General features: G+C 42.8%; 1 protein-coding gene across 1 annotated transcript in view; it reads left to right on the top strand.

The window, feature by feature from the left end:
- Cpxm2 (carboxypeptidase X, M14 family member 2) overlaps window positions 1–16,911 on the top strand; it is a 108,716-nt gene that overhangs the window by 51,718 nt on the left and 40,087 nt on the right. The window contains exons 5-6 of the mRNA XM_042701452.1: window positions 8,845–8,929; window positions 9,789–9,939. Coding sequence (XP_042557386.1) covers window positions 8,845–8,929; window positions 9,789–9,939 — 236 coding nt within the window. The remainder of the gene's footprint in view (window positions 1–8,844; window positions 8,930–9,788; window positions 9,940–16,911) is intronic.

Here is a 16,911-nt window from a genome sequence, read left to right as displayed (position 1 = left end):
CCATACCCGGTGTCCTCTTCTTCCAGGTTACACCATACCCGGTGTCCTCTTCTTCCCTCCTCCTCTCTCTCCCTCTTCCTCCTTTCCTCCTCTTCCTCCTCTTCCTCCTCCTCCTCCTCCTCTTCCTCCTCCTCCTCCTCCTCTTCTTCCTCCTCCTCCTCCTTCACCTCCTCCTCCTCCTTCACCTCCTCTTCCTCCTCCTCCTCCTCCTCCTCCTCCTCCTCTTCCTCCCCCCCCTCCTTTTTCTGTATTAATCTTGGGTCTTGAATTCGGGACCTGGGCACTGTCCCTGAGGTTTTGTTTGTTTCTGTTAATTTTCCTCAAGGCTAGTACTCTACCACTTGAACCACAGCTCCACATCTAGCTTTTTGGCAGTTAATTGGAGATATGAGTCTAGCAAACTTGTTTGCCTGGTTTGGCTTCAAACCATAATCTTCAGATTTTAGCCTGTGGAGTAGCTAGGATTATAAGCATGAGCCACCAGTGCCCAGCCAATTTCATTATTCTTAATCTCTGTTTCTGAATAAAATGTTCTCAGTACTCTTTTTTTTTCTATTAAATGAGTTATTGTCTACTGACTTTTAACTACTGTTAAAGGTGAGAATTTAAACCCATTCTCTTTCTTTGTTACTCTGTCTCTTTTTCTGTTTCTCTTCTTCCAACCCTCTTTAGGAGTTTTTAGGAACTTTATAAGAAAAGAAAAAGAGTAGAAAAGTAGGAACTCAAAAGACTAACAGATTTTATTTGGGAGGAAAGCCCGGGAAGTACAACCAAGTCTTCTTCAGCCTGGCTGAAAAGGAAATGGCGTGCCCCCTAACGCTAGGGTCCTTTAAATCTAAGGCCTAAAAAGCCAAGTCAGATGGGCAGATGGAAGCAGAGTGAGGTGGAGGTGGGGTGGAGAGCGATCTGATTTTGACTGAGGAGTTTCTAGGGGTCAACAGCCTCTGTGTCCACTAGGGGCCTCAGCGCCAGATGTGGCCTTGGTCTCAGGCTCTCTTCCAAGACCGCAGGTGGCATTTGTTCAGCGGGGATGATCCAGTGCAGTTGGCAGCAAGGACCGTTTTGAGATGTGGCTCTCGGGATGGGGGTGGGGAGGAGATGAGTGCTTTCAGTTTAAATCATTTTTCATCAAAATCGATTTCAACATTTGCATCATGATCACTATCACACTGTTAATTAGAGCTCAGGCCACCTGGTAGTACTATACATTCATTTCCTTTCCTGGGCAGTGTTTTTGCCCTTACTAGTGATGAAAGCTATCAGTCCCTTCTTTTCAATGGTTTTCTTGTTTCCTCTCCTGAATTCACTCCCAAGGTGTTCTGATAGACTGGTGCTCTATCACTTGGGCCCTGCCTTCAGTTTTGGCTTTTGCTGGTTAATTAGAGATAGGTATCTCTCAAATTTATCTGCTAGGTCTGGCTTTGAATTGTGCCTCTCAGATCTTAGCCTCCTGGACTAACTATGATCACAGGTGTGAGCCACAGTGCCTTGCTAGGAATATGCGTTTTGTTGCTCTTGCTTGATTGGCAGGTTGGAAACAATTTTCCCAGAAGTATTTCTAGTATCTCTGTGGATATATAATTCTCAGACCATTGAACTCCCTCCCCCATTTATAGTCTCCTCAGGGTATTTTCTGCTCTGTGCAAAAATCTGCACACATTGTTTCTCATTGTGGCTTGTACTTGATACAACCTCAGAATATAGAAAGTCCTATTTTTCAGTTCTAGGAAATTCTATTTAACACTATTCTTATTATCATCATCATTTTTTATTAATGTCAACTCCATTTTCTCCTGCTTATATTTTTAGAAGTATTATTATTTGCATATCAAATCCCTTCTATTAATATTGTTCCTTCTGGCTTAAAATGAAATGAAGGCTCACCTCATTCTTTCTCACTTATCTTTCATACTCAGCTTCTATATGTCTCTTTAGACTGCCGAGTCAGCTCCACTCCCTTTACAAGCCTTCTATTTCACCTTTGAACAATATCACAGTGGAAGCTCAGTTATTATATACATAATGATGCATTCTCTGCCCTCCTTACTAGACCAGGTCCCAGGCCTGGTTTTCCCTAATTCCTGGCTCACTTCTGCCTGGTATTGGCAAGTGTTTGGTCATATGTCAACAGATGTCTCTTGTGCAGTAGGGTGAGCAGAGTCTGAGCTGCAGCTCATACTATCTGTAGAGAAAAGCTTGCTGTAGGGCAGGGCAATGCACTCCTGTAATCTAGCTACTGAAGAGGCAGAGGCAGGAGGGTTTTTTTTCCTTTTGAAGATTAAAGCCAGTCTGGGCAAAAGTTAGTGACACCAGATTTCAAAAACAAAAATTTAAAAAAAGGAGATGGGAATGTGGCTCAAGTGGTAGCCGAGGTACTGCCCCCCAAAAGAAAAATTCTCTACAGCTGCTTTGCTTTGAGCTTCTGTGCCAGTCAGATATCTTGTTTGAGTTCTTCTTGTTCATTCGGGTGAATCACCATCAGGATCATGGTGAGGAAGCCTGTATTGTCTGATATCCATTCTGGTATTCAAAATGTCATGGCCCTGACAAGGCTGGCGTAAGCTTCCTGGCTGATAAATTGCCAATGACATCTACTCTTTCCTTAAAATAGTTTTGAGCAACCCGAGTGGCAGATTACCATCTTGTTATGTGAACTGTTTAGAATTGGATTTCTCAGCATTGGCATTAAGGCATTTGTTGTTGGAGAGAGAAGCATTTCTTTGCTAGGGGTGCCTTCCCTATATGCTGTAGAATGTTAGTACCATTATTGGCCTCTCCTCATGTGATGCCCTCTCTAAGTATCGAATACCCCTCCTGGTCTCTACCAACAGGACCAATGTTGGCAGATGTCCCTTGAGAGGAAGTGCCCATCCCTTGGACAAGTACCATCACCTTCCATGAATCTCCAGATGTGGTGTCATCCCAGTCAAATATATCTGGCAGCGTCTGCCTTGGCTTGGCTGATGTGCAGGGGAAACGGACCCTGCCTGCCTGCAGCTGTGGGAATAGACTCATGTGGATGGTGGAATGCTCAGAAAAACATACTGTGTCCTGGGCTGGAACTAGGAGAGGTTCAGGAGTGTCCGGTGGTGTCTGACACTGTGCCCTGCTGTCTCTTGCCAGTTGGGCTAACTCTGGGCAACAGAACGTGCCTCTTCCAGAAATATGGCTTCCAATGTGGTATAGAAGGATCCAAGTGTTTTGAGAACTATCAGGGAATGCTTGCTCATTGACAGTAAGTGGATCATGAAGTCAAGCACTGATTTGTCAGGTGGAAAGGAATTTTCTTGATGTTTATTTGGTCTCTCTTTAAGAGAGAGCCTGATGTGGGAGGTGGGTGGGGTGACCTAGTTTTCTCACACTGTGGTTTTCTGGCTAAGAGCTAAGCTTCCCATTTATTGACTTAAATCAGGAAAGCATTGTTTTATCCTGTTGTGATTGGACTGGCAAGATAGCCTGAATACCTTGGCTTGAGTCAGGAGAGAGAAGGTTCTAGAAAGTTCAAGAGAGAAGCCAGAGTTGGAGTGAGCTTCACATAGTGCAAATGTCCTTCCACAAGACACTCCCATCATGTTTCCCAGTCTTATTTGTGTCACCTTACACAGCTGAAGGGCCTTGGTGGTTGTAATGAAGCCAGGATCCTAGATGGAATGGGCATCCTGGATCAAGCTTCAGGGTCCTGATATAAGACATGTGGGCAAAGGGAGCAGTAAGTATGAGGAACGAACAGAGTCTTTGTGTTGCTGGCTGTGAGGAGGAGAAAGGTGGCCACCAGTCCAGGAACGGGGGTAGCCTCTTCCAGCTGAGGAAGCAAGCAAACAGAAAGAACCTACCTGCTGCCTCCTTGACTTTGTTCCAGAGAGCTGTGTCAGACTTCTGTCCTGTAGAACTGCAAACTAATAAATCGGTGTGGCTTTAAGCTGCTGTGTTTGTGCCTAGTTGTTACAGCAGCGATGGGAAACTCATACAGCTTTCAAAGTTCTTCATGCACTGATGAGCAGATGCAGGGAAAAATGTACTGGTCTCTTGTTTCACATGGTAACCCAGGGCCTAGAAGATATATGTGCACCTGTGTCCGTGTTTGTGTTGGCCATGGCATGAGGTTTCCAGTCTGGAGTCATGGGCTGCTCCGAGCAAGAAGTAGACTTCCGTAAGCCAGGCCCAAAGAAACATAGGTCCCATGGTTTCCCTTATTTGCAATAACTAGTATATGTCTGAGACAAGCAGAAAAGGTCAGATAACTTGATGTTAGGTGAAATGAACTTCAAGATAAGTATTCAAATGTTTTTTCTTTCATGCGATTGTTTCTAACATATTTAGAAGATGATTTCTTTGTTGCTTTGTATGTTCCTCCCCCACAGTATAACTCCTGCTTTCACTACATTTGATGTCAGTATAGTCTGTGGAGGGGAAGGGAAAAAACAAATCATAAACGATAAGGATATAGGTGGACCCATTGCAACAATGAGATGTACAAGTCGTTATGTTGAAAAATGAACTTTACAACCTTGGCTGGGGGTGGGGAGGTGGGGGGATGGGAGATGGGAAGGGATGGGAAGGGGAAACAAAGGAGGAGGCAACAATGCTTGATAAGAAATGTACTCATTATCTTGCCCATGTAATTGTAACCCCTCTATACCATATTTTCACAATAAAAAAAGCAGACTTCTGTATCACTTGGAAGGTCTTATAACCTGTGCCTTACATCACCATGACCCACACATAGATGTTACAGTTTAATGGTTATGGATGAGTTTAAGCCCCATGTTTCTTCTCCATCTTAGGCCTTCCACCATGCTTAGTGCATTGTAAAATAGGCCTGTAATTTCCAGTCAAGGAAGTCCTACTCATAAGCAATAACCAAAGTCCAGTGATCCTTAGATCAGTGCTGTAATTCCTTTCTGGATGGTTGAAAGAGGAAAGAATCACATTTTATCCCATCTAAATGCATCTACTGTGTTTGATCCTTCATGATGAACTTGCTTTGCTCCTAGATGAAGAAAGGTGTGCGGGTGGAAACATTTTGTAAACTGAAATGCCACTTGTATTATTATTACAAAGCAGAGAAATAATTGCTCATTCATGGAAAGAAAATAATGTATATAAGAACTTACAAGAGCACAGCTTTCATTTTCCTTCCCCTGTGATCCTGAGCGCTAGAGATGAAGGATACTTGATGTCCATGTGACCTCATCTCATCTTGCAGTGGCAGCCATTGCTGCTTTGTCTTCAGACCACATCAGATTTTCCAGGAAGTGCAGTGAAAGATGTGGAGGGACTTGGGAACCAGGCTTCCCTGATTCTATTCACTCTCCTCCATTACCCTCTTTACAATGACAGCAATCTCTGATTCCTAATCCACAAATCTCCTCAAGCTTCTGAGGGGAATTTGACTGTGCCATCCAACTGGTCCAACTGGCCATTTGCATTTGAGTATCTGTCCTGTAATAGGTGCTGATTGCTTTCCATGGTCCAGCAGGCGGTTTAACAACTCCATGCCCTTGTCTCACTCTTCCTTTCCTATGTCCAAGTGTGTCAGCCTACACTAGAGATGGTCTCCCCTATGACAAAGGATCTCATTGATGCTACAAGACACAGCTGAACTTACAGGCTCATGTGTTGAAGACTGGGTCCCCTGCTAGTAGTATTATTTTGGGAGACAGTGGGAACTTTAGGAGGCCGAGGATGTAAGCAGCCTGGGGAATTATGTGCTGTCCCAGGTCCTTCTCTGTTCCTCATTATCTTCTTTCTCTTGTCTGTTTCTTCCTTCTCTTGTTCGGCCATGATGTTCTGACCAATGGCAGAAATCAGGGTTTTAGACCTAAGGCCCAAACTCCAGAAAGAACACATCTGGTTTGACCATTTGACTACCACCTAATAAAGAGACACAGTGAAGGGCAGCAAATGGTGATTTATTACATAGCATGGGCAGCCATGGGAAGGCAGCACTTCAGCCCATCCTCAGCTATCTTTGGGATACAGATATGAGCGCTATCAGTTTAAACAGGCAAATAATTAAGGGTATGGATCCAAAGATGTGCATAGTTTTAAGAAGCCCCAGTTCAGGTTTGTTCAGAGATGATCAGAGGTGATCTGACAGTCCCTTGTCTCAGGATTCATCAGGCAGTGCCTAGTTACAGTAAGTCATTGACACCTAGCAGGTGATCCATTCTCCTGTTGGTTTCTTACTGCCTTCTGATCGTTGTAAAGTGACTGCAGGGGAGAATGGTTTATGTCAAGGGATACAGGTACAAATGGAGGCAGGGATGGCTAGCTGCTTTTACTTAATTTGTGTGCTCACGAAGGGAATCTGTGCTTTTCAGCTAAAACAATTTCTAAGTACAGTGTCAGCATCTAACAAAGCGGGATTAGAGCTAAGAAGGTTAGAACTTGATCTTTTGCTCATATTACGACTATACATTTACTAAATGCCAAAGCAGTAGTTTTAAAATGTGTTTGTGATCTTACTCAGTGGTGAAGACTTTCTTTTCATCACAGGAATGGCATGTTTATCACTGTGATACCTTTCAGTATGCAGCTAGAAATCATAGCCAGGATAATAAGGCAGGAATAAGAAATAAAAGACCTAATGATTGGAAATAAAGAAACAGAGTGGTCATTGTTCTCAAATCACATCAGTGAAAAGATGCAAAAGGAATCCACAAGCCATTAGAATTCAGTAACAAACTAGCCAAGAGGTGACAGGATACTACTACTCTACTAGCAAAGCAAGTCTCTGGCTTTGGGGGAACAAATTAGATTCCAGGAGACTATTTGGAGGAAACTACCATAGTCCTAGCCTATTGTAGCAAGAGAGGTGGAGAGACTTAGATATACTTCGGAAAGATTGGGCCTAATTGACAGAACTTGGTGATGGACTGAATCAGGGAGGGTGCGGATGATGCCAGGATTTGGAACTGCTTAAGTTGATGTTGCTACCTTTTCTGAGGTAGGAACTCAGCTAAACTACCATGTGGGGGTGCCTGGGAGCAGAAATGAGTCAGTTGGTTTGGGGATATGTCACTGAGATAGGTAGAAAGGTAGGATGCCATTCTGAAGTTCAGAAGAAAGCTGAGAGACATAAAATCAACTAGCTACTATCCAAACAAAAGTGGTAGGGTAGTTCCTATATGTTTTTTCATATTAAATTTCTTCTGACTGAGGGTGTCCCTACCCCGTCTCGATAGGATGCCCTTCTGCCATCTGTCTTGCCAGATCACTGGCATCATCAGCTGAGAAATTGGTGGCAGAGCCGTCGTTCCTCCATTGCCATATGGGAACAGGTTGTTGCTGGGGTGGGGTGGGAGGTGCTTTTCCAAGCACGGCATGAGCTGTGGTTAAGGGGCTTTTCCTCTGCCTTGGTCTCATTCTGCAGTCCTAGCTCAAGTGCCAAACTCTCATAGGGAGACATGTTGTTGATGGATTGTGGCTTCCAGCAGGTATTCCAACAAAGCAGGGTGGTAGGAAAGGATGTGAGACGAGGCTGTTGCCAAGCACCTGAGAAGTGTCTTTGTGACAGTGAAGATGAGGGAGAAGAAATTGAACCAGCTGCTCCTAAATAAATTCACTAGGCTGCCTGACTCAGACTAGAAGCTCAGACCCTTCTCCCAGTTGCTTTGGGATCCGCAATCAAGCGGACTTCACAGTAGAGGAAAGGATTATAAAAATGTTAGTGGGCAGTATTTTCTAAAAGACTAAGAGATTAGTATTTAGTGCTAGTATTTGAAACATTGAGATGGGGTGCCGCAGGGGAAGGTTTTTCTATGTTGCTTACTAATTAATACTATTAAAATACTAAATCAGAGAGGAAAAAATGTGTTTTCTACATGGAAGATTTTCGTTTGTTGTTTTCTGTTGTTTTTGTCAAAACCATCAGATTGACCTCTACTTTGGGAAGCCAGATGATAGCTGCTTTATTCCCAGTGATTCCTTTTTCTTCTTTGTTGCTGATACCAATTTTTAAGCTTAGAGCCTTGAGCTCATTCCACTGATACTCTACCACTTGAGCCACACATCTAGTCCATCTTTTTGTTGATTATTTTGGAATTGGAGGCTTACAGACTTTTCTCCCTGGCCAACCTTAAACTTTGAGCCTTCAGATTTCAGCTTTCTGAGTAGCTGAGCTGTGATTACAGGCAAGGAAGAATGCCTGGATCTCCAGTGATTGCTATGCAGTAGAATGTGGCACGAGGACTCTGGGTTTGGGTCCAGCCATCACTTGATTCTTTCTGAGTTAGGAACTGTCTGCCTGGCATGATAGCTAAAGAAAACCCCCAGGTCTTATAGAAACTCAGCAGTTATTTTTGTTTTATATTTGCATCTGGTTTGTTGCTTTCCCAAGTCAGTCTCCCAAATGAAATTTCTAGACCAATTTTCAGCCTTTACTGATACTATTTTTCCATGCAGGATTCCATTAAGTTTCCACTGTGTGTGATATAGCTGTTCATTCAAACAAATATGTAAGTGTATTGTGTATCTTTATGTGTGTAATCAACATTGAATACTTACTGAGGGTTGGGAATTGTCCTAAATGGTTAGAAGATATTAAACCAGGCAATGCTCAAATTAATTCTAACTTTTTAATGTTACTATAAAGGTGATGTACAGAGGGGTGACAGTTACATAAGTCAGGTTCAAATTAATTCTTTAAGATGGGAAATTTCCTGATTTCCATTTTATGGATGGGTAGACAGTGGTATAAGCAGGTCAGTTACCTGACACAGGGTAAGTGTCATGGAACAGATACTGGACAGAACATGTCTGCTCTCCTGCTTCTACACCTTGGTGTAGGAGAAGCGAGCATTTGAAAGTCTGAATTCTTGGTGCTGTTTTACTTTCCTCTAGGAGTGACTGGGTGACATCCTATAAAGTCATGGTGAGCAATGACAGCCATTCCTGGGTCACTGTTAAGAATGGATCTGGAGACATGGTGAGTCTCTTCTTCCTTCTAACCAGGCCCTTGGCTGTATGGGGTTTGTACAGAGAGACAATTATGCGCTGTCCCCTGGAAGTTTGCCAATTCTGTGACAACTCAAATCAACTATCATAGTCTGATAAACAGTGTTCCCCTATCTACATGCCCCCCCCCCCAGACCTGGTGCCAAGTGACCCACATCTGGGTTGAGATCAAATTCAGCCATTAATCAAAGCGCTTGTCACTAACCCAGGCCACAAGTTGGTACACAGGGCAGCTGTTCAATCAAGACTTTCTTGGCTTCTTCTAATCTTTAATGCCATGATTAGCTCTCATCTACAAGTCCTGGCCCTGTTACTCTTGTGTTGATTCCCAAGTGCATTTTCCCAGCATGGTCTCAGCATCTTTCATATTCTGCAGCTCCCCCTCCTACTTTCTGCTCATTCTTATCCCTCTCCTTGCAGCAGAGGGAAGCCCCCTGATCTTCAGCCTTTGGGCCCCATTACTGGCCTTCTTCAACCAGCACTGCCCCTTTCTTTAGAACCCACTTGTTCCTATAGAACAAAAAAGTTGTCCTTCAGTGCCAGAGGTCTCTTCCCCCAAACTCTGCCTGGTACTCTTCTTCTGAATCACCACGGCTCTGTGATATTCCTTTGCCCAGAAGCTGATAACCTCCCAAACAGTAAATTAGTGCTCCCCCAGTCCCACTAATTGGGGATCTCTAGGGAAAGATCCAGACCCAATTCATTTCCCTTTCCCCTCAATGCCTAGCATAGATCAGATATTCTAAAATAGGAATGGGGAATTCTTGACTCTCTGACCCTTAGGTAATCAAGATCTAAAAGATTCTTCTTTTTCCCTTGAGCATAAATAGATATTTGAAGGCAACAGCGAGAAGGAGATCCCGGTGCTCAGTGAGCTACCCGTCCCCATGGTGGCCCGCTACATCCGCATAAATCCCCAGTCCTGGTTTGATAACGGGAGCATCTGTCTGAGGATGGAGATCCTTGGCTGCCCCTTGCCAGGTGAGTTTGTCCCCCCGCACTTCTGGAAGGGTCGAAAGCTAATGTGAGACAGGTGTCTAGGCAAAAAGAGCCAAAGGAACTAAGCGATTATCCTCTTGTGTTAAGAGGAGGTGCATGTCTATGGTAGCTTATTTCATGAACATCGTTGGGACAGAAAGAAAATAGATAAAAGTTGTCTCACTATCCCACGCAGATACACAGAACATCAGGGATACTGAGGCCTCTTGCCAAGTGTGGTTTTCCTCATTGTGATTTTAAGATAATGTGTATTTCAAGGTTGAAAATTCATCCAACACTTTTATAAGAAGCGAGCAAAAGCATTATATAAAGTTTTGAGAGGCTATGTCTTAGTGGCAGAGCATTTGCAAGCACATGAAAGGCCCTAGGTTTAATTCTTAGCCACATACATGCGCACGCGTGTGCGCACGTGCACACACACACACACACACGCACACACAATGCTTTGGGGGCACATTTCTTTGTTTTTGGCAGGTTCCATTATATGAGTAGTGGAGGTAAGGCTAGAGATGGTAGAAGTTTATTTATTTTTAATTACTTTTATTTTTATTTTAATTACTTTTATCTTTGTTTTCTTTAAATATTTATGCAAAGGTGTTTTAATTCAACAATTAAGTTTATGAGTACAAGGCATCTTTCCATGTCGCCCTTCCATTGTTCTCCTCCATCTCTCCCAACCCCACCCACCCCTACAGGTTATGTGGTTCTGTTTTCTCATATGTGAATTGACTATAATGACTGTATTTACCTGCCTTTCCTCTCTCTATTCGTCTGGCCTCCTCCTCTTGACCTCAGCCCCCAAAACATGTTTAGTTTGTTGATATTCATTTTGCTAAACTACTTATAGATTGTTCAGAGGAGTTACACATTGAAACCCTCCCCTGAGTATATCATGCTTTAGCCAATATGTTTAAATGTGTAAAAATATACGCATATGGGGCTGGAAGGTAGCTCAGTGGTAGAGTGCTTGACTTGCATGCATGAGGCCCTGGGTTCGATTCCTCAGCACCACATAAGCAGAAAAAGGTGGAAGTGGCACCGTGGCTCAAGTGGTAGAGCGCTAGCCTTGAGCTGAAGAGCTGAGGGACAGTGCCCAGGTCCAGAATTCAGGCCCCATGACTGACAAAAAAATACACATATGACACTATGTTTTCAGGTATATTTATAATTTACATCTAACTTCCACATATGAGAGAAAACACGTGTCATTTATCTCTCTGAGACTGACTGACTTAACATATTCTAGGTTCATCCATTTCTCTGTAAGTGACATAATATATTTTTTGATAGATGAGTAAAATTCATACACATGCATAGTATTTTCTCAATCCATTTGTTCACCATAAGGCATCTGGGCTATTTGCATAACTTGGTTGTGGTGAATAGTACAGCAATGAACATGGATGTGCAACCGTCTTTACTGTATTCTGACTTCTAATATTCTGATAAATGCCCAAGAGTGGGATCACCGGATCACAGAATATATAATTATATATTCCAAACTGCCTTCCAAAATGGTTACATTAGCTTACATTCCCACCCAAGGTGTGATAGGCTTCCTTTGTCAGAAGATCATGACCAAAATGTGGTCATGGCAAGTCTCTTTGTTTATTGCTTGCCTTGGCTACCAGTGATGCTCATTCTTTTACGTTACCTTTCCCTGGCCCTGTTTCTACATGATATTCTCTGTAACCTTGGGGGGTGGCAGGAAGGCAGTGAGAATTCATGTATGCCATCCGGGCCCTTCCTAGTTAGTGTCTGCTCTTCCAGGCTGGTCTGGTTTGGCCTTCCAGAGGTTGCTGACTTGTTTCCTGTGGGGCCTGTAGAGGGAACCTGGGAGAACAGTGGGCTCTCTAACCTTGACAGTCAAGCTGTATAAGACTTTCTGTTTCCACACTTCATCATCATCAGACATCTCTGGGAAGGCAGCCAGCCTGAAGACCCCTTGCCCTCCCTGCCTCCCCTCACTGGAATGGGCAGGAGCTGGCTCCTTCCTGTCTACTTCCATTTATGCCCTGAAGAGCAGGAGTTTGTATCAGAGGCAGAGTTTGTCTCGCCTGGATTTCTCCTCCAGGAAGCCTTCTTATTCTTTTTTTTTTTTTTAATTACTTTATTGTTTTAGAGGTAAAATACACTGGGGTTAGCTTTACATACAACAGGTGTGAAGTACATTCCTTTCACATAGTGTCCTCTGTTCCCTCGTTCTCTCCCATTCTTTTTTTTTTTTTAAATTTTATTTTATTTTATTTGAGAACATACTGTACAGAGGGGTTACAATTACATGGTCAGGATAATGCATACATTTCTTACCAAGCATTGCAGCCTCCTCCTTTGTTTACCCTTCACCTCCTTTCCCAGCCTCCCCCCTCCCCCCCACCCAATCATACCCCCCCCCACACACACACACACACCGACATTGTAAAGCTGGTTTTGACATGACATTTTGTACTTCTCATTGTTGCAACAGGTCCACCTGAATCCTTAAACGACTTGTTTGTCCCCATCTCCTCCACATGTTATACTGACATCAAATATAGTGAAAGCGGGGGTTACACTGTGGGGGAGGGACATACAAAGCAACAAAGACATAATCTTATAAATGCGTTCTCTCCCATTCTTCCCCTCTCCTCTCCACCCATAGTTCACTTTCATCAATGGCCAGTGCAGCCAGTGTTCTCCACTGCTGCACTTTTTCTCCATTTTTCCTCCAATTCTGTGTCCTCACCCCCCAGATGTGCATGCGAATACACAATTTACAAGGTAAAGAATACAGTCATCAAAAAAGAAAAATAATGAATTAAGACAAAGTCCTTTGTTCCCATATCTTTAGAATTAATTTCAGAATGTATATTATTTTGTATGCATATGAAGAGGCGCTTGGGCATTGCACCATTGCGGTTCTCTCCTAAGAGTATCCTCTTTTGGTCTCACTGTATGTGAGTATCTAGAATTCTGTATAATTTGTCATATCCCAGTGCATTTTAACTCTAACATCTGCATATCAGAAAGAACATGCGTCATTTGTCTGTCTGATTTTGACTTACCTCACTTAACATGATTTGTTCTAGTTCCTTCCATTTCCCAGCAGCTGACATTATTTTATTCTTTCTAATGGCTGTGTAAAATTACATTGTATGTAGGTACCACAGTTTTTGGATCCATTCTCTATTGTGGAGCAACTGGGTTGTTTTTATATCTTAGCTATTGTGAATAGTGCAGTGATGAACATGGATGTGCAGGTGTCCTTATCATATCCTGGCTTGTGATACTCAGGGTAGATGCCCAGCAGTGGTATGGCTGGGTTGTAGGGAAGGTCTGTATTTAGTTTTTTTAATATTATATATATATATATATAGTCAGTCGTGGGGCCTGAACTCTGGGTCTGGGCACTGTCCTTCAGCTCTTCAGCTCAGGGCTAGTACTCTACCACTTGAGACACAGCACCACTTCTGGCTTATTCTGCTTATGTGGTGCTGAGGAATTGAACCCCAGGCCTCACGCATGCAAGGCAAGTGCTCTATCACTGAGCTACCTTCCCAACTCCATGTATTTAGTTTTTTGAGGAAGCTCCAGTCTGCTTTCCAGAGTGGTTGTACTAGTTTACATTCCTACCAGCAGTGTGTTAGGGTTCCTTTTCCCCCACATCCCTACCAGCATTTGTTATTAGATTTCAAGACATTGGCCAGTCTAACTGGGGTAAGATGGTATCTCAGGGTTGTTTTGATTTACATTTCCTTTATGACCATGGATGGTGAGTATTTCCTTGCCATTCTTATCTCTTCTTCTGAGAAGTCTCTCCTTAGCTCCCTTGCCCATTTTGTAATTGGTGTATTAAATTTTGGGGTGGGGGATAGTTTCTTGAGCTCCTTGTATATACTGAATATTAGGCCTTTGTCTGATGTATTGCTTCTTTTCTGGTGTGCACCTGGGACTCTGTTCAGGCAGTTCCAGATTGTACCTGTAAGTTCTAATGTCTCTCCTATTCTCTTGCTGTAGTTTCAGAGTTTTGGGTCTGATATTGAGGTCTTGATCCACTTTGAGTTGATGTTGGTGCATGGTGATTAGCTTGTCCTATAGAATTCAGTGGTGAATCCATCTGGGCCCGAGTTTTTCTTGTGTTGGGAGACTTCTGATTACTTCATCTGTCTAGTTGTGTTATTGGTTTGTTTAACTGGCTTATATTTTCTTGGTTCAGTTTAGGCAGTTCATATGTTTCTGAAAATTCATCCATTTCTGCTCGATTTTCCTTCTTTAGTGAGTATAAGTTTTGAAAGTAGTCTTTTTAACCATTTGGATTTCTTGGATGTTTGTTGTAATGTTTCTGGCAGCATCTATGATCTTGTTGATTTGAATTTCCTCTTCTGTTTTTCATTAATCTTGCAAGTAGTCTGTCAATTTTATTAGTTTTTTTTTCAAAAAACAAGCTTTTTGTTTTATTGATTGTATGTATAGTTTTTTAGTTTCTGTCTCATTATTTTCTGCCCCAATCTTTGCTATATCTCTGTCCAGTAGTTTTGATTTTTTCTTGTTTTTCTAGCAGCTTTAATAGCATCATGAGGTTGTTTACTTGAGCTATTTGTTTTCTTCATATGTGCACTTAGGGCTATGAATTTTCCCCTTAGCACTGTTTTTACTGTATCCCAGAGGTTCCATTGTGATATGTTTTCATTTTCATTGAATTGAAGAACTTTCTAATTTCTTCCTTAATTTCATCTATGACCTAGGTGTTATTTAGTATGTGTTATTCAGTACCCATGTATTAGAGTGATTTCTGCAGTATGTTTTGTTGTTGAAGAATAGTTTGAATTTGCTGTAGTTGAATAGGATGCTAGGGATTATGCCAATCCTCTTGTATTTGCTTAAGTTCTTTTTTGTTGTTGTTTGTCATGGGGCTTGAACTCTGGGGCTGGGCGCTGTCCCTGAGCTCTTCAGCTCAAGGTGAGCACTCTACCACTTGAGCCATAGCACCACTTCTTGTTTTCTGGTGGTTAATTGGAGTTAAGGGTCTCACGGACTTTCCTGCCCTGGCTGGCTTTGAATGGCAATCCTCAGATCTCAGACTCCTGAGTAGCTAGGATTATAGATGTAAGCCACCGACACCTGGCTTTGCTTAAGTTCTTTGTGTGAACTACAATATGATCATTTTGGAGAATGTTCCATGGGCTGATTAGAAGAATGTGCTTGGGTATTTGTTGGATGGAATACTCCTGTAGATGTCTGGTAAGTCCATTTGGAGTCATTTAGTTCAGAGCATTCTTTGCTTATCTTTTGTTTGGTTGACTGGTCCTTTGGTGAGAGCCGGGAATGAAAATCGCCCACTATTATTGTGTTTGGGTCTATCTTGTTCTTTAAGTCTGAAAGTATTTGTTTAATTATTTAGGTGTGCCATTGTTTGGTGCAAAGATGTTGACCACTATGATTTCCTCTTCATGGATCATTCCCTTTATTAATATGCAATGAGCTTCCTTGTTGCTGCATACAGATTTTAATGAAAAGTCTATCTTATCAGATATCAATATAAGCCTTCTTATTCTTGCCCTTGTCTGGGGTGAACTGAGTCTGGGCTACTGTGGCTCCCCCGTGTCTCATCACCACCAGGGCCGAGCACTGCCCCCCGCCCTGCTGACACTTCTGTGCTTGCTCTAGGCATTTAATTGCTTTAGCTTGTGTGCACAGAACAGTTAACATAATTTTGCTCTTTTCTCTCAACCTTGTAATATCAGCAAGCCTGCTTTGCCAACCATGGAGTGTTAGAACATATGTATTAGCAACAAAGTCAGACCTTCACCCCAAACAGGCTTTTTCTTCTAGGTTTTTTTGTGCTTCCTAGATTATAAGACATTTTCCATGGCACTAAAACTACTGAAGACTTGCTTGCCTTGTGGGTGCTTCTTATCCCAAGTCCAAGGACAAAACCCTTGTGCTTTTAATCTGCCTTGGACATTTGGACGTTGTATCCGATATTTGGACTATAAACTGCCCCACAATGAGCATCCTTGTTTCTCTGCCATTGATGTGTCTGTGTCCCCACAATTAATGGCCTGGTGGTGAAAAAATAGTGCAAAGGCTGATGTAGCGAGGACATTAAAATACTGCCTGATTGAAATTTGAGCCAGCTTTGTCTGTTCCAGCTGGAGCTGCAGCCCCATCCTGCCTACTGTACTGGGGGTCCACGGGTTTATGGGGTCTCAATGGCCTTCACAGGTACAAATGTCACAAGAGTATTCAGGGAGGAAGTTATGGGCCCTGCCCCTCTTTACACTAGCCTGGGAGTCTTCCTAGAACAGCCGAATCTGCTTGCTTTATAGGGAGAGGTCATGTTTCTCTCTGCCAGCAAGAATTCATCTGTTGTTGGTAAAGGGCAAAGGGCAGCCTGTAAGAGTCCCATGAAATAAATATTTCCCTGTAAAGTTATTCTTGGTGTGTGTTTGAAGATAGGTCCTGAGGGCAGTTGGATCACTCATGAAGAGAGTTACATTGTGGAACCTGGGTAACTTTCAAGTATGGACTCTGTATGGTTCTGAACCCACTTCACCTATCCCCAGGATTTTTCTTCCGGAAGTTACTTAGCAGTCTATGCAGAGGTGCTGGCTGATTCTCCATCGGTCAGAGGATTGGTTACCACAGAGTCCCCAAATGAGGCAGTGGGGACTCAATGAAGTCAGCCACCTAAACATAAGGTAACCTTGTAGTCTAAAAGCAGCAGCCCCAGCCCACTCTTCCTGAAATTCTCCTTTGTGAAGAATTCATGTAGCTTTGTTTCTGCATCTCTTTGTTCTGTTCTTTCCATCATCATCCCATGAACTCTCTCGTGGGGGCAGACTTCGAGGGTGCTGTTGTTTTTTAAGACTTCATGAATATGTTTCCAGAAATCTTGGAGCCGCAAAGTGGTCTATTAATAGGATCTTGGAAGCTTACAAGAAAAAGGGAGTTGTAGTTGAATGGGTGCAGAGT

This window comes from Dipodomys spectabilis, unplaced genomic scaffold, assembly GCF_019054845.1.
Source record: "Dipodomys spectabilis isolate Male_0828 unplaced genomic scaffold, ASM1905484v1 ptg000289l, whole genome shotgun sequence".
Lineage (NCBI taxonomy): Eukaryota > Metazoa > Chordata > Mammalia > Rodentia > Heteromyidae > Dipodomys > Dipodomys spectabilis.
Note: the sequence above shows the minus strand (reverse complement) of the source record. Positions and strands in the feature narration are given on the sequence as shown.